Source organism: Sapajus apella, unplaced genomic scaffold (assembly GCF_009761245.1).
Source record: "Sapajus apella isolate SASKATOON/1434 unplaced genomic scaffold, GSC_monkey_1.0 scaffold71, whole genome shotgun sequence".
NCBI lineage: Eukaryota > Metazoa > Chordata > Mammalia > Primates > Cebidae > Sapajus > Sapajus apella.
Genome location: NW_022437011.1, coordinates 3,670,523 through 3,689,313, shown reverse-complemented (window position 1 = coordinate 3,689,313; position 18,791 = coordinate 3,670,523). Strand labels below are relative to the sequence as shown.

The 18,791-nt window shown below is 36.4% G+C and overlaps 1 protein-coding gene across 1 annotated transcript; it reads left to right on the top strand.

Moving 5' to 3' along the window:
- The first annotated feature begins 7,038 nt into the window (after positions 1-7,038).
- SPINK14 (serine peptidase inhibitor Kazal type 14 (putative)) lies at positions 7,039-13,166 on the top strand. The gene is made up of 4 exons (XM_032250573.1): positions 7,039-7,105; positions 8,477-8,518; positions 11,765-11,903; positions 12,899-13,166. Exons 1-4 carry the CDS (start codon positions 7,039-7,041, stop codon positions 12,942-12,944), a joined length of 294 nt encoding a protein of 97 aa, XP_032106464.1. The 3' UTR covers positions 12,945-13,166.
- Positions 13,167-18,791: the final 5,625 nt, after the last annotated feature.

The window sequence follows — 18,791 nt, the reverse complement described above, 5'->3', positions numbered from 1 at the left end:
AGAACATCCAAATAAACACAATTAGAAACGGACCCCACAAAAATTTAAATAACCAATGCAAAAATCCTCAGTAAAATACTGGCAAATCGAATCCAGCAGAACATCAAAAAAAAAAAAAATGTATTCAAAACAATTAAGTAGGCTTTATCCCTGGGAGGCAAGACTGATTTAATATATGCAAATCAATAAATGTAATTTATCACATAACGATGTTAAAGAAAAATGTGATTATCTCGATAGATGCAGGAAAGACTTTTAATAGAATTCAACACTTATTCATGGTAAAAACTCTCAATATACTTGGTATTAAAGAAATAATAAGCCATCTATGACAAACCCACAGCCAACATCATACTGCATGTGAAAAAGCTGGAAAGGACATGATTTCATTAACTTTTTTGACTGCGTGGTATTCTGTAATGTCTGTGTGCCACATTTTCTTTCTCCAGTCTATTATTGGTAGGCATTTGGATTGATTCCATGTCTTTGCTATTGTAAATAGTGCTGCAGTGAAAATACATATGCATGTATCTTTATAATAGAATGATTTATATTCCTTTGGGTATATACCCAGTAATGGGATTGCTGAGTTAAATGGTATTTCTGGTTCTAGAATCACCACACTGTCTTCCACAATGGTTGAAGTAATTTACATTCCCACCAACAGTGTAAAAGCATTCCTTTTGCTCCACAGCCTTGCCAGCATCTGTTGTTTCTTGACTTTTTAATAATTGCCATTCTGACTGTCATGTGATGGTATCTCACTGTGATTTTGATTTGCATTTCTCTAATGATCAGTGATGTTGAGCTTTTTTCACGTCTTCTTTTGCATACATATCTTCTTTTGAGAAATATCTGTTCATGTCCTTTGCCCACTTTTTAATGGGATTGTTTGATTTTCTTGTAAATTTGAACATACTATTTCAAATATTTCACTGCTCAGAGTCTCAATACTATTCCTTCTTCTGTCTTTGGGACAGTGCACCAAGGACTGTAGAAAACCATCCCCTTGTCTGCTTCTTCTAGCCCTGGCCGGAAATAGGCATATTCAGCCTACACAGTGTCCCCTCTCTGACATAGTACCCTCTGACCCCAAATTGTTATTCTCTTCATTTATTGTTTTATCTCTTCCAGGATGTGAATCCTTTTCTGTTTTCTCCTTCTTTCCATCAGTATTTTCTGTTTATGGTGATAGGTTATTTTCCCTATGCCAGCCTCCCTGCCTATCAATATGAGTGATTTCATTTTTTTCCTTGCCCTGTGAGTATTTTGCCTTGTCCAGCCTCCAACTTCAATGCCCTACCAAAAAATGCAAACAGAGATCTGTAGTTGACTAACCTAAGGAAGACATTTGAAGGTATTATTACTTAAAAGTATTCCACTAAAAAATTGTTCTACTTCCTATGTCTTGTTGATAATTGTGTTAAGCTCAATGAGCTTAATGCTAGTCACAGCACTATAGACTTTTGATATGTTTCTAGCAATAAAATTGAAGCTCACAATTTGAATTAGACATGCAAAGGAAATTTAATTTGACCTCTTCAATTGGCTGAATGAGTATTTACTAGTGATAGCTAATGACTGCTTTTGAGATTTTTAAAATTCTCAAGTTACAAAACATTTTTGAAAAGTATTACATTTTTCTCTAAATCATGAAGATCTCAGTTGGTCAAGAATGGACTCATTAACTTTCTCCAAATCCGTTACTAATCAATTAATGAAAGTGAGTGATATTCCTAGTTGTTTAATTTTTTTCAATAATTTATTATTAAATATCAGAAAATACAAAAAAGTTGAATTTTATGCCAAAACTCATATACCCACCTCCAAGATTTTGCCGTTAATATTTTGCTTTTCCTGTTTTACCATATAAATAATTTAATTTTGAAATTCAAAAACAGATTTACCATCTCTCTGTCAAACTTATGGTTCAATGCAATTTAAAAGTGCTTCAGAAAAGTCAAAGGAGCTTTTTAAAAACATGTTCAACTGTTTGTGAATCTAAGTGTTCTAAACATGCAACTGTATTAATTTGCAAGGGCTGTCATAATAAAGTATTACAGACTAGATGACTTAAGCAACAGAAATTTGCTCACAGTTCTGGAAGCTAGAAGTCTGAGATGAAGGTGTCAGCAGGGTTGACTTATCTCTGGCTTATAGATGGCAATGTTCTTTGTGAGCCTTCTCATGGTGTTTATTCTTTGCTTGTCTTTATCCTAATTTTTTCTTATAAGAACACTAGTCATACTGAATTAGTGCCCACTCCAGTGACCTAATTTAACTTTAATTACTTCCTTGACTACCCTATCTCCAAATACTCACACATTCTGATGTACTGGGTATAGGGATCACAACATATGATCCCCTTGCCCAGATACAGGTATGTCTTTATCAGTAGCATGAAAACAAACTAACATACCCTCTAAAGGAGTTAGGGGAAAAGTAAAAATTAAACAAAACAAAAATGTTTTTTGCTTTTTCATTTTGTTAGTGATGCTATCCAAAGAGAAAAGGTAACAAAATCTGTTATTTGGTATGTGGTATTCCTCTGAAGCAAACATAAAGCTGACAAAGTTACATAGGCAAGAAATATTATATTTAAGGTTATTGCAGTCAGGAAGAGAGGCCAGAACTCAGTCGGAACTCAACTCACTGAAACAAAGGAAATGAGAAGGTTTTTAAGGGCTGGGGTGAGCTAATGCAAAGTACTGGAAAATAATATGGGGAAATCATAGGCCATCTGTGTTTGCTAATTGGCTTCATCCAAAGCAAAAATAAACTCATATCTTTATGAGAGGAGGTGTTTTTGCAACTTGGAGCAAGGTGCTTATCTCCCTAGAAGGTAGATCTGTACCCTTCCACAGAAACTAGTAGATATGAGCACTATTTGTCTTGATGATTACATTTCCAAGGGACGGCTCCCAGGCCACTGAGAAACACAGTCCTGGGTCGTTAAACTGGCAAGAGGCTTCTAAAAGGATTTACAACTCAAAGGGATATATAAAGAAATTAGAGTTACACATTCTAAAGTAAATCCTCCACAAAAAACGGAGATCAGGGGTCTAGAGTTAAGAAGCTTATCTACAGTTCAACTGAGCCAAAGAGAAGGTTAAGGCCATAAGACCATCTTGGTCAGTCCAAATAACTGGTTCTCCAAACCAGTGGTCCAGACCAGTGCAAGAGAATGTACAAGTCTAGTTAATGCTGTCCCAGGGCTTCCCTAAAATCCTTCAGAAGGGGAATGCTTAATCCTACAGCCTGGATGGGGATGATTATTTGCGTGGTATCTAGTGGTTTTACTGTGATAGATAAAGCATTGTTGGCACCTCATCAGTACTGTGTTGGAAGTATAATTGGTCATCAGAATGAGGTAAACTATGAAAGTGCTATCCCCTGGCAGTAGAGCTGAGACTTTCTGCAGGAAAACAGTAGTAGAGCCTTACATCAATCCAGTGACAGTAGAAGGGTTTTTGCATCCCTGAAAAGTAATAAGAATCTGCTTTGGACAACAGGAGGAGGCAATGGTTTTTGAAGATGTGGATTTGAGGTGAAATTGAAACATGTAAATTGAATTACTTACAGGTAGGGAGCCTGGGATTCAGTGAGAAAGCCCTAAGCTGTAGCTTTTGGAATTAGACTAGGCGTGATAGATGATGACAAAATCATAGACTAAGGATTCTCTGAGGGACATATGATCTTTTAATCTCACTTATTCTCTTCTCCCAATATTAGTTCAACTGAAATTTGGGGGAGTTTGGAAAAGGTAAAGATATTCTAGCCTTAATTATTTCCTGCAGCACTTGCTTTTCCTCTGTGTGCTTCAGGTTTAAACAATGTTTATAGACCTCTCTCTGTTATCTTATTTTTATATCTATTAAATAGAGCCATGTGGTCATAATATGCAATCCCCTTTATCTTATTTTGTTTCAGTTTTACACAGTTAAAATATTGAATTTGTGGCATTTTATTGTTTGATTTATCAATGCTAATATGAATGAGAAACACAGGGATCATGATTAATATCTAAAAGTCACAAGATTTAGAAAACTCAAATATTGGAAATTTCTTCCTCAAGTCTACCTTCCTTGAGTAATTATTTGTGTAATGACTTTCCCCTAATGTGGTCTAAGCTCCGTTAGGGTAAGGATGATGCCAATAGTTTTCACAGCTGTATTTCCAGGACCACTCACAGTTCCTGAGAAATCAGAATTCCAAACTGTAGAAGGCCTAATGAGAAATCACCTTATGAGTAATGCTCTGATAATAAAATTTGCAACAAAACTAAGTAAAAAAATGTAGATTATTTATTGTCAGACGGAAAGTAATTTCACACTTATTTTTGAATGCCATAAAATGAGTCTGTGCCTCTAGATTTACAACACTCACATCCATATAGTGGCTGTGAAGAAGACAAATAAATTAAGCATTTATTGGTGGCTTATCTGTCTGAGTTTTCAAAGCTGTTTAAGTGTTTGTTCAATTAAACCTCCAAAGAGCACTCGATAGAATGTGTGACTCCCAACAGTGCAAACAGGAAAATTCTGTGGTCCAGATAGAAGAAATTATTTTCCAAGTTGACAAAACATTATAACTTGATGTTCTGCTTCTGCATTCAGAATGCTTTCTAAACAACAGAGTACCTCTGCCTTTCCAAACCATAGAATAAATGATTTACTCAGGAAGATAACAGGTGTTTTCAAAGTATTTTACGTAAGATTACAAGTATGAAGCTCACAAATTGAATGAAAACCACCTCTCTCATATTCTACCTAGGTGACCTAAGTTCTTTCTGGAAGTTTCCAGGTGGCTTATTTACAGGCATTTATTAAAATGAAATATTAAATGACAAATTAACTGAGGTAAATAAAAATCTGCCTATGCTAGCACCATTAACAACAATAAAAAAATGGACATTGCCCTAATTGAGCAACAATTAAAGAATATTAGTATAATTAAAATCCATATATGTGATGGAATATGACACCAGGCATCTAAATTCATGTTCAATATAGCTATATTTAGAGAGCGGGAAAATGTTATAGTCCATTTCTAAGTGAAAAAACAATATATATTATAAAAGTTGAATATTATAAAAAACATATGTACACGTGTGATTATGTATATATTATCTTAAAACTGGAATTAATTTTACATTTATTTAGTAGGTAGTTCTGGGTTGTGAGATTTTACACCTTTTATTTCATTTGCATATTTTTTATTTTGTATATTTCTATTTCATTTGTATATTTCTATTTTGTATATTTCTATTTGGCCATTTCTTTGTATGTTTTTGCCTGCTACACCTCCCTGTCTTGTATATTTCTATTTTAGAAATTTTCTAAGTGAGCATGTTTTGTTTTTATGTAAGAAAAGTAACTTTTTACAGAAGAAATGGTAGAGGCCAGAAGTTCAGACAACAGGAGGAACTTAGCTATAATAAAATATCTTCCCTATTAAAATGACAGAGGCCCTGGGTTACTATGGGCACAAGGCTGGACCTACAGCAAATGGTATCCAATGATCTCATCTGTTGCTGAAGCCTCCTTTATCAGCCTTCTCTTTCTTAGGCGTTTCCACGCATTTTAAATTCTGGTCATAAGTACTAATTATTGTTGTGGAACATGTTATATTTTTCTTCTTGCTGTCTCCTACTGTGGTGTGTTTTCTCACGCTATTGCCTCTCTTGAATTGCCTAATGGCTGCCCTTTCCAGTGATCTGATCTTACCCCCTCATGTCTCCCCTGCTGAGGTTTGACCTTGATGCAATCTGAATGATGGGCCTCCAGGCCCTGCTCAGTCCAGCACACAATGCCTCAGTGACTTTTCTCTCCTACACAGCAGTTATTCCATCCCCTCCTGAGGCCCTAAGGCATGCCTCTTAAAAGCAGCACATTACATTCCTATTCCTTTTCTTTCTGAGGTGGGTCAGCTGTGGCATGAGGGATGGAGACAGGGAGTCTCTGTGTTTTGCGTTAGTCTTCTGGCTGCACCTGAACTTCTACTGTTCCTGCTCCATTTCTGGAGGAATCCAGGGAAACTATCAGGACGAGATGGGGATGTGTTTAGCAAAAACATAGTGTCCCAGACCCTGCCAGGAGTAGACACAGTAGGCAACCTTGCACAGTGGGCAAAGGACTTCCAATCATCCTGGCTACATTTTAATGTCTTAAATAACAATAACACCTGCCACACTATATATAGCGTATCAGTAGAGTTTATATAATTACCCACTGACATGTGTTGCAGACAGAGATAAAAGCCTGGAGAACATATGGAAGACCGGGCGACTTTTGTAGGATTAGGAATTGAGGTAGAGTTAAATGTGGTCCTTGGTCAACCCTGGAATCTGCAGATACCATTCTCGGGGATCAGAAATATTGCTACAAGGAAAGTCCATCCTTAGGGAGAATTTGCTCACTGACTTTTCCCTTTCTATGTCTGGATTAAAATAGTTGTGGGACCCTAGCGAGATGGCAGGGAATGATTTTTCTCCTGTGGATGTCCTCAAAGAGCCTAGGGTTCAGTATCAGAAGAGTCTCAGTATAGTCAAGCATGCCTGAATTATCAGAAATATTTGTCTTAATCCAAAGAAGTATTCATTGCTTGAGGAGCAAGTATAGATCTACTCCATTTATTGAGAGGTTCATATTGTCCAGGGACCTCAGTAGCCCCATATTCTTTTTTCATCCCCTCAAAAAATAAATTTAGGTGGGAGTTACCTTCCCACTAAAATAATACAATTATGTCCCTAGAGTACTCTATGATTTACTTCTGAGGATTCAAAGATCTGTTACTGAGCTCTATACTTTTAATCAAGATTGTTATTCAAAGTTTATCTTTTTAAACATTTGTTTCTGAGAAACAGTGGAACAGGCTTTCCAAATACGAAGTACTGAGGATACAGTGGGCAGACTGGAGATGGATCCTCATTGTAATGTTGTCTTAAATCTTGAGTCTCCACTTCAGTGATTGTATTAGAGGGCAACAACGTGAGACAATATCGCAGCGCATCATTCCAAGGACACACCAGGAGGAAAAATGGCCAAATCTTTTCCAGCATTCTCACTTTCGTCCTTTATCTTGATACATTTGGTGCTATCTTCTGGTGAGTAATTTAGCTGGTCTTGACCAGCAGTTGAAATTGATTTGCAGGCTTTTACATCATAATCTGAGAGAGAATGCTTTGAAATTGTTCTTAAAATCATCTAAAAAATATGAGGATGGGGCCCAAAATCACTTTAAAGTTACAGCATACTTTAAATATATACTTTGAAAACTAAAATTATATACATATACACTTTGAGAGATGATATTCAGAGTAGATACATATATATGTGTGTGTGTGTGTGTATGTATATATATATATATATACACTCTCAAAATATATATGTATATTTTGAGAGATGATGGGGTGTACTCTAATAGACTCTGATTCAATGGGCAGAGACCTTCGTTTTGTCATCTTTTGTATGTAGATTATTATGAGATTTAACTCATGAGGGCAAAGAGGCTTGAGTGACTCAGTGAGGTAACATGTAAAAATGACTAGCAATATGATATGCGTACATCAGAGCACATCTTGAAAATTTAGAATGTTTGAAAACGGTTTGCTGTGTATTTGAGTGGACCATTATCGTTTTTGTTGTTGTTGTTGCATTTTAGGTTTTGGCGTACATGTGAAGAACATGTAAGATTGTTGCATAGGTACACACATGGCAGTGTGGTTTGCTGCCTTCCTCCCCATCACCTATATCTGGCATTCCTCCCCATGTTATCCCTCCCCAACTCCCCACCCCCTGTGGTCCCTCCCCTATTTCCCCCCCAACAGACCCCAGTGTGCGATGCTCCCCTCCCTGTGTCCATGTGTTCTCATTGTTCAATATCCGCCTATGAGTGAGAACATGCGGTGTTTGATTTTCTGTTCTTGTATCAGTTTGCTGAGAATGATGGTTTCCAGGTTCATCCATGTCCCTACAAAGGACCATTATCTTTTATCCTCTTCTAGAGAAGAAATCAGGTAAGGAGACATAAGGAGACCTAGCCTCAAGGGTTGGAGAGCTTGCTTTTTCACACACCTAGGAAGAATTCCTGAGTATTACCGAGGTGTTATTTCACTCTAAAAAATATGTGGATTGGGCCCTAAATCACTTTAAAGTCACAGCATTGCTTGTTTCTTTCATACAAGCTCTGAATCCTCTCAAGTCCAAGCTAATTAGAAAAATTATTTAGTACACTGGACTGCCAACCTTCATGAAAAGAATGATGCATCTATGCAATACCCTGCTGATATCAATCAGGAGAAAAAGAGTTATTACACATTTTAAAAAACATTAATGAATACATGTATAAATGAGATAATGTTTTCCATTGCTGCAAGCTTCCTTGATAATAAATTAGATCTCTTTTATTCTGCCAACAGATTAAGCTATGATTCACCAGGAATTAGATTCTGTAACTATTTTCATGTATTCTCTAGTTTCAGGCCCTGGACACTGGTGGCCACCACATGGAGTTATTAAGATAACATTCCATTAAATTTCCTCCCAGGACTGACCTTATAATATGAGGTCTTTTTTTGGAATTGTTACTGTGGAAACTTAATGCATCAAGGTCATCCGTAATATTCTTCAAGACTTATTTGTATGAGGGGAGTGAATACACTGCTGAAACAGTGCCCCAGAGTAGAGATACAAACTTGGAACCAAGACGACATTCAGTCACATATACACCGGAGAACTCTCTGTAGTGCCTGAAAAATATTTAAGAGTATTGACAATTGCCAGGAGGATGACAGGTTCTTAAGAGACTGTGGACTTGGACATAACATGGTCCTGGCTCTAAAGGGGCTCACAGTTTGATGGGAAGAATGACTGAAAAGAATGCTCCTTAACGTCTTGAGATGTACAGAGAATGTCTATGCAAGTTGTGAATGGAGAGGGCAACTTCTGGATATGGATGGAAGAAAATGTGGAGGCATAGTAGATATCTGAAAAGAGCCTCAAATTATGTTTGCAACTTGTATGAGGGCAAAATGGAGAAATCTTCTTCATTTTTGTCTACCTTTCTGAGCATTGCATGTAATGTGAGGTCAAGTGATATTTGGAAAGTGAGGGAAAAGGTGAATGAGGGATTAAACTTTTCATTTTGATTCATATTTGCATCACTGTATTCTTTCCCTTTAGAAGTATTAGCACCTTAAGCTTTTGTCTCATTCATAAATTTTAAATTTACAAATTTTAAAGTTATGAATTAAATTTGTAAATTCTCCTTTGTAAAAAAGTCAGTCGTGAGTTGACTGTTGAGAAAGATATTTTGAGGGCGGCTCTACCTTCAAGAGACTCAGGGATCAGCGTGTAAAACTTGTCAGAGGCTACTACCCCAGGAAAAGGATCTGCACAATTTTTCCAGGATTTATACCCTGGTCTCATAAAGTTCAGTTCTAGAATTTTTTTCTCCAGAAGGTTACCTGCAGGATGAGTCCTCCTCATGCCCATAATCCATAAATAATAATAAATGCATTCATTTTTACTTATTTTCTTTAACAAATATTTATTCATCATCTGTGCTGTGCCCTAAGATACAATATTGAGGATAGCAGTTATGTTCCTTTTTCTTATGAAGCTTACAGATAGCCAAAAAATGAAGAAAACAATGATTTATGGTAAGTTTTATAAATGCAAGAAATAAAATGGTATGATAGAGAATATCTGTTGAGCATAGAGATATAAACAATGGGTTCAGGCAAGGTTTTTCTGTCATGGGGATGTCTAAGGTGAGACCTAAAGGATAAAAAGGAGCCACCCAGGTGGAGAGTGGGGAGAAAGACCTCACCACCTGGGTCACTAATTGAAGTCCTGTGTGGCTGGAGCACAGACAGGGAGGAGAAGTGACAGATGTTACAGTAAGAGCAGCAGGTGGGATTCTCACCTGATGAATGTATATCTTCCTCTAAAGACAAAGAGAAAAAAGAAGCTATATTTGTAGACAACAATATAAGCTATTCTCCTTGTCTTTGATAACTATATTTTCTTTCAGATTTAACTATCTTATATCTCATTCATTCATTCTACAAATGTTTATATAGCAATGACTAAATGCAAATATGTATGTTGGGTACATAATGACTAGCCTAATCAGACACAAATCTTTCCCTTGAGGCCTTATAGTCCTTTAGGGGTATGGGATTAGTTAAATAATTAAACAAATGCTTTGCTACAAACTGATTAAAAGTATAAAAATAAATAACAGAGAGTGGTGACTGTATTTTAATAAATAGCTCTGAGAAAGTGGGTTATAACCTGAGCTCTAAAGATAGACTGACTTTAGGTTCAGAAAAAATATATTTGGTGAGGTGGTCATGACACTTCAAAAAGACCTTGAGGTGAGGGGAAGATAAAGACTTTATGTATTTAAAAAACTTACTAAAAAGGCAGACAGCTAGGTAGTATAAGGTAAGGGGAGAAGATTTGGTAGGTTCCAGGTCATGTAGGGACTTTTAACCCATAAGAAAGACTTTTTTATAATGTGCACTGAGGTTCAATGAAAGAACATTTATTAAGGAAATAAAATGATTTAGAGAAGTTTAAACGAAATGGGGAATAAAGGAAATGGAGGGATTAATTGGATAACATGGTGGCCTGGCCATGATGGTGATGTTGGATAAAAAAAGAAGGAAGAGGAATTTCTACATTAAAACATGACCATCTTCCTTCCAAATTTCTAGCCAAAACTTTCTTCTACCTTGTGTGTGAGTTACTTTATTTCTACCAATCATATGGCATTTATAGAGCCCCTGAGAACACTAGCCTCAAGTTTCATAAATCTCAGAGTCGCTACTTCAAGTCATCACCAGCACCATCATTGTCCAGAGAAGAAATTCCCCTGAAAACAAGCATCCCTGGGTCAGGGTCCCTAATGAGACATGTCCCTTCCTTTGTTTCCGATTTTCCCTACAGTGTCGAGGCATTAGTCTTAATGACCTTGCACTTCACAACTTTGAAATAGGAGATGGCTTGAGGATTTAGAAAGTGAATAAAATGTAATAAATAGTTTAAATTAAGGCATGTGTATTCTTCAGTTATTGATCTTCAGTTTTCTTAGCTGAGCTGTCACAGAAAATCTCTAAAGTCTTTCCAGATCTAATAGTTGGAGCATAAAGAAGATTGAGAGAGAAGTTCCAGATAAATTATCAGTTTATCTACTCTTTTTTTTTTTTAACCATAACAGAGCTGGCCATTGTTCTCCTTTATTGAGAAGGTCCTGACAACCAGGGCATCATATTGTCACCAAAAGAGATACATATAGGTTCTAGTTTTATGGCTTTGTGGAGATGGGAAAGTGAGAGCTTTCATAGGACTGACATATGGTCTGGGCTATGCTCAGAATTTTTTTTTAGATGGGGTCTCACTCTGTTGCCTAAGATGGAGCGAAGTGGCACCATCATTTCTCACTGCAGCCTTAACCTCCTAGGCCCAAGTGATCCTCCTGCCCTAGCCTTCTGAGAAGCTGGGACTACAGGCATGCACCACCGTGCATGGCTAATTAAAAATAAAAATTTTGGAGAGTCAGGGTATTTCTCTGTTGCCTAGGCTGGTCTTGAACTCCTGGGTTCAAGCAATCCTGCCACTTCAGCCTCCTAAAGTGTTGGAATGAAAGGCATGAGCCACCACACTTGGACTATGCTTAGATTTTCCTAATGAAGTTCAAAGGTGACCTACCTGTCTAAGAGAAGTTCTAATTGTATAAATCTTTTCAACTCAATTTCAAGTGAAATGTCCATATGAGAAAGTAAACTTGAGTTGGTTTAATAGAACCTTCAACCCCTGCCCTGGCTTATATCAACCCATCTGTGGAACCAATTTTATAACCTATGATAATCCCTGCATCCTGTGTGTTGAGAGCTTGTGAGTACTATTTGGGGAAAAGAAGGGAACTGTAAATATGCTTGTTCGTAGCAATTACCGTCTACCCCTCCTATCAAGTACATCAACCTTGAAGCCAGGAATTTGCTCCAGGTCACACAGATAATAATCAGCCCCCACTCAGAAAAGCACATAGTAATAGAAAGTCCACTGGATTAGAAAGCAGACTCATTGTACCAAATGGCGTTCCTCAGATCCTTTCGGGTATCTGAGCCCTTACGTTCCCATATGCCAGTTGATTGACTTCCACTCAAGAGGCTCTCAAATATCCCTTCAGGCCCTGAATGATTTTTGATTTAAGACAAATTGTAGTTTTGCTTCTTCTTAAATGTCTTCCCCCTCTCAAGTGTTTGAAACTCTGAACTATAGTGATGAGGTATTCGCAAAGTTTGGGTGTTTTATCTGAGACAATGTTTAGATTTTTGGATTTATATGACATAAATCAGTGATCAGGCATTGAAATCTTATAACACAATGCTATCAGCTTTGATTCCTATATGAGTGAGTTCATTTCACAGAGAGAAAAATTTTCCCCATGGCATCATATCAGAGCCTTTAGTCCAGTCATTTTTTAATTCAGTGCAAGGAGCAATCACAGGAATGTACAAAGCCCAGCTCATTCTCACTAATGAGTAATTCAGCCCCACTAATGAGTAATACAGTGTGAGGTTATTAACAGAATAGTTGATGATTGATATGCCTCACATATCACAAAGTCAGACCTGATTACATAGCTTAATTTCAAAAAGATTGTAGCATGTGTCATAATATCTTCAGTGGCATCTTAGAATCACTGAATGAAAACTAAATAAGAAATCCAATAATTTTGTCTTTTGTCGTTACTCAATTTCCTTTATACTCTGGATCTTAGTTTCTTCAAATATAAAGTCAGATTTTAGATGAGATAACTTAAAAGTATTTTTGTAGTTCCGACATTGTATTACTTAATAAAATGTTTATTCTAATACTTCCTTTAGAAAATCTCATGGAAGAATCAGGTTTTACCATGATGGAAAATGTTAGCTGAGTGGACTTGAATGGGGAAGATCCCTTCTTTTTTTTCCCCTCCATGTCTCCAATCTTCCTCTTTCGCTTTTTACATCTATTTTCATTTGTTCTTGATGACAAAGAGCTGTCACTACTGAGCTTGTAGTAGATGGCTTCAAGGTTCCTTCCATGGACCTCTCCTCTCACTGATTCATTGTCTTCCACAGTCTCCCTAATAAATAAACTTTTATGAAAGTCTGATTGACTTGGGTCTCAGATCTGTGTCTAAAAATCTAAGGAGAACAAATTCAGAATTTGAGTCATGGGTCAAAGGCAAATATTGTGATTAATCAGCTCTCTAATACTAATAACAATAAAATAATCTATGTCAGGCCTCCAGATTGTCTTCCAAAGAACATGACAAAAATTTCCTCCACATTCCTTTGGCATTTAAAAAAAAAAACAAATAATAGGAATTATAGGACATTGTACTCTGCTTGTAGGGTGCCCGTTGCCTAATTTCTGCAAACTCCTCATTAGACATCCTCTCTTTTGGACTCAGCCTTGAGACAGAGGCATTTACACATGTGCAGCTTTGATCAACAGGGCCCCACATTCTCACCAGATCCATTTTGCCAGAGGAAACCTACATTGCTTGTATCCATAAATGGCCCATTGGTCATCAGCCTTTTTCTTAAACCCTGAAAGGGTTAAAATGTGGGACACATTTTCCTCTGTTATACTTCATATATATTTTTTACTTCTATATGTATAGCAGACTAATAATATGCTCTAATATGCTTTCTTCCCTTCAGAACTTTGCTTCGTACTGGCTTGGGAAAGAGCATCTATTCTGCCTCTCAATACCTTGCAAGGCTGTGGTCAGAGTGTGCACATGTTCTGTTAGATCTTTGATCTAGCCTCCCATGCTGATCACATGATGAGTTCATGGCTCCAATGAGAAGGAAACAATCACTTTTCATTTATCATCTTTAGAATTAATATCTCTTGGAAAAACAAGATATTCTCTAGTTTTACAGCATGCCAATTTCCATTGCTCCAAGTCCTGGGCTATGTAAGGACACCAAGAATTTCAGGGATCCTGGGAGGTATTTTCTAATGTTAATGCTGTATCTTTGTTGACAAATGTTTTCTTCTGCAATAGTTAATTTGCCATTAATGTCATCAAGTGGATTCTTAAAATCTCAAATAGGCACTATTAACAGTCTTGCGTGAGATCTGAGTTCTTCTGTTACCTCTAATCCACTCTCGTGACTCTCTTTGCTTTGGGTAGTTTCTTCACACACAAGCACCAATTGGTAATCTTCTGATCTTTTGTCCAGCTCTCCTGTGCAGTAGTCCTGCAGACTCCAGCCACTTTAGTATCTATTTCCTTTCAGCTCTGTATTCTCAACACAGATTTGCTTCATCAAGATTCCTCTTTCCTATTCCCAGAATCTCTTCCAATGCCAAAACCAAGGCCAGCCACAGAGTTTAACTTATTTATTTTCCATTGGTCAGGAATCTGTCCTTCAGTGCCTGGTGTCCTAGTGTCATTGTTTTACATATTTTGTCTGACTTTTTTTTGTTGTTTCAGGTAGGAGGAGGTAACTGGTTTTTCTTGCATCATATTGTTTGAAAGTAGAAGTTGACTTTATCTTTTATCGAGCCTTTGGACTTATGTTTTTGTACTTCGTTTTTCTATGATACCTCCTAAAGTCTAGACTAGAATACTTGTCAATGTTTTACTTTTTCTAAAAATTCCAGTGGATAAGATTTGTGCACTATACTACTACAAATCTTTTTAGTGGATAAGAAAGCACTGACTTAAACTGTCAATGCATACCAGAAAACAGGTCAGTAAAAATAATATTTCTTTCTGTCATTTGATAGTAGACAGACCCAAAGAAGTAAAGGAGATCAGCATACATCTAAATGCAAGATGGCCGCCTTCCAGTTCAACCCCTAAGGATAATATTCACAGATCCCTTAAGACTGCTAATACAAAATGAACATCCCCTTTGTTGTCCTAGCTCTGACAGTTACTGCCTGTATTCTCATTGTTTCTCTATCTTTTTCTCCCTCTGTCTCTGGCAGGTGATTTCAAATTTCTCCCTCTGATTGCCTTTATATTTTATCCTTTGGTTATTGATTAGACCTAGGTTTTTGTCATTGCTATCTTCTAACCCACCCTGCTACCTCTGCATGACAATCCCACTCACATCTGTATTTATTCTGTTGCCTTTATACGTATAACTCACTTACCCACGTCATGAGACTGTACCCATATTCTTAGCATCAGGCACCGGACATCTTTATACACACACACACACACACACACACACACACACACACACACACAAGCGTGTGTGTACCTACAATTTAATGAGTTTGGACATATGCCTACAACCTTGAAACCATCGTCATAATCAAGGCAGTAGACATATCTGTCACCTCTAAAAGTTTCCTCATTACTCTTTGTTTTTGTTTTTTGATCTCATTCATTTTTATGGCTGCATAGTATTCCGTAGTGTATATGTACCACATTTTCTTTACCCAGTCTATCGCTGATGGGCATTTGAGTTGGTTCCATGTCTTTGCTATTGTAAATACTGTTTTAATAAATATACATGTGCACGTGTTTTTATAGTAGAATGATTATATTCCTTTGGGTATATATCCAATAATAGGATTTCTGGGTCAAATGGTATTTCTGGTTCTAGATCCTTGAGGAATTGCCATACCGTCTTCCACAAGGGTTGAACTAATATACATTCCCACCAACAGTGTAAAAGGGTTTCTATTTCTCCACAGCCTTGCCAGCATCTATTGTTTGACTTTATAATAATCACCATTCTGACTGGTGTGAGATGGTATTTCACTGTGGTTTAGAATTGCATTTCTCTAATAATCAGTGCTGATGAGCTTTTTTTCATGTTTATTGGCCCCTAAATGTCCTCTTTGAGAAGTAGAAACGGGACATCTTTATTTAATTGGTCCTTATGGAATCTTGAAAGTCAATCTATCGAATATGGATCTTATGTTTTTCTAAATTTGCTTCTACACATGTTTTGATGTAATGAAAGTTAATGCTCTTTCTCTAAGCCCTTTTTCACTCAAAATCAATTTTAATATACTATAATACATATTCTTTATATCAACTTACATATTGACTAAACCCGTGAACATTTAATTCAAGTCATCTTTTTAAAATGTTATTCTACTATTCATCTTAACTGTTATCTCAGGCTCCATTTTAGCCTTCTGACTATAATTTTCCACTTAAATATTACCTGTTAAAATCACTATCCTTGGTGAGTTATAATAGAAATAAACATCTTAGTATGACTTACAAAACACTTTATTTCATCTGCAAAAGTCACTCTCTAAGCCCAACTTTAACTATAATGAACTCTTGTAGGACTTGTAGCAAACCCCATTTGCCCATAAGGTGGCAGTGAAGCATTGCTCCTTAGACCAACAACTTTGACAAGACTTTTGGCCAACTAGTCATATAACAGTACGATTTGGGGCAGATTGCTAGATCTCTATGAGCTGCAGATTTCTCATCATCTAACAAGGTAATATCCTTCTCCCCAGGAAGGGGAAACTTCCTAATATACTCCAGCCTTGACATTTATTCAGGTCTCACATTGGATAAAGTATTGGGAAATGTTTCTAACTAATGAAATATTTATAACTAAGGAATAGACTAAACATTACTCTTCTGATCCCATGGAGTTTTTTTTTTTCTTTAGAATTAGATTCTTTTTACCCTGAGAAAGTTAATTCTGAAAGGCAGATTTGCGTAAACTGTTTTCCATGTATTTTCCAAGCAAAAATTGGAAATGAGTTAGATATGGGCCTATATAGGCTGCCAGAAAGTCATTATTATTTAAAATTACATGAAAACAATAAGACAAATCTATACCACAGTTAATTTTCTTTAATTTAAAATTTTTTGGTTTATTTTTATTATTTTTTTACAAATTATAATTGTGTATACTTACGGGGTGTAATGTGATGTTTTGTTATATGTATAGAAAGTGGAATAATTAAATTAATCTGATTCACATATCCATCACTTCACTTATTTTTTGTGGTAAGACATTGCAAATTTACTTTCTTAGCTATTTTGAAATAACTGACCTGTTTTTTATTAACTGTAGTCATCCTTCTGTGCAATAGATTTTATAAGCCTATTATTTTGTGTAACCAAAACTTTATACAATTTGATAAACACCTCCTCATTTCTTCCTCCCCATCCACACTTCTACCTTCTGGTAACCAGCATACTATTCCCTACTTCTACTTCTATGAACTTGACCTTTTCAGATTCCATGTTTAAGTATGAGTATGTGGTGAAAGTGGGCATCTCTGTCCTGTTCCATATCTCAGAAGAAAAACTTTCAACTTTTCACTGTTAAGTATGATGTTAGCTGTGGGCTTTGCATATATGCCATAACTGTGTTTAGATACATTTCTTCTATGCATAACTGTATTTAGGTACAGTTTTTTTTCTGTGTCTGGTTTATTTCACTTAACATAATGTTCTCCTGTTCTGTAGATATTATTGCAAATGACAGAGTTCCTTTCTTTTTAAAAGATATATAGTATTCTATTGTACATCACATTTGGAAATATATCACATTTTCTATATTCATTTATCTATTGATGGACATATTGGTTGATTACATATTTTTTCTATTGCAAACAATGCTGTAATGAACACAGCATGCAGATACCTCTTCCACATATTGACTTACATTCCTTCAGATATATACCCAGAGTGGAATTGCTGGATCATATGGTAGTTCTATTTTTAGTTTTTTGAGAAAACTCCACCCTATTTGCCCTAATGGCTGTACTAGTTTGCCTTCCCAAAGGTTCTTCTTTCACCTCCTTGCTGACACATCTTATTTTCATTGTTATAATAGGCATTCGAACAGGTGTGAGGTCATATCTCATTCTGGTTTTAATTTGCATTTCCCTAATTATTAGGGATGTAGAGCATTTAAAAATAAACCTGTTTGTAATTTGTATGCCTTCTTTTGGGAAATGTCTCTTCAGGTTCTCTGCCAATTTTTAATTAGATTATTTGTTTGCTTGCTATTGAGTTGCTTGAATTCCTTGTGTGTTTTGGAATATTAACCCTTTGTTAGATGCGTGGTTTGCGAATATGTTTTCCCACTCTGTGGGTTGTCTCTTTACACCATTGTTTCCTTTGCTGTGCAGAAGCTTTCAGGTTTGATGCAGTCTCATTTGTATCAATATTTTGCCTTCATTGCCTTTGTTTAGAGTTCAGATTAAAAAAAAAAAACAGCATTGCTCATACTTACTTATGCAAATTTCTCCAGCCAGCTTGAATTTCTCCTCTGAAAATAGGTTTTTCTTTTCTATTACATTGTCAGGCTACAAGTTTTTCAAACTTTTATATTCTGTTTTCCTTTTATAAATGAATGGTTTCAACAGAACCTAAGCGACATCTTGAATGCTTTGCTGCTTAGACATTTGTTCTGCCAGATACACTAAATTATCTTCCTCAAGTTCAAATTTCTACAAATCTCTAGTGCAGGGGACAATGCTGCCAATCTCTTTACTAAAGCATAGAAAGAGTCAGCTTTACTTCAGTTCCCAAAAAGTTCCTCATCTCCATATGCGACCATCTCAGCCTGGACTTTATTACCCATATCACTATCAGGATTTTGGTCAAAGCCATTCAACAAATCTGTAGGAAGTTCCAAACTTTCCCACATTTTCTTATCTTCTTCTGAGACCTTCAGACTGTTCCAACCTCCGCCTATAACCCAGTTCCAAAGTTGCTGCCACATTTTCCACATTTTCTTTTTTCCACATTTTCCACATTTTCAGGTATCCTTATGG

Coding starts and splice junctions, on each gene's coding strand:
- SPINK14 (XM_032250573.1), top strand. CDS start 7,039: ATGGCCAAATCTTTTCCAGCATTCTCACTTTCGTCCTTTATCTTGATA. Junction 7,106..8,476: donor ACATTTGGTGCTATCTTCTG/GTGAGTAATTTA, acceptor TGTATTCTCTAG/TTTCAGGCCCTGGACACTGG. Junction 8,519..11,764: donor GCCACCACATGGAGTTATTA/AGATAACATTCC, acceptor CAACTCAATTTC/AAGTGAAATGTCCATATGAG.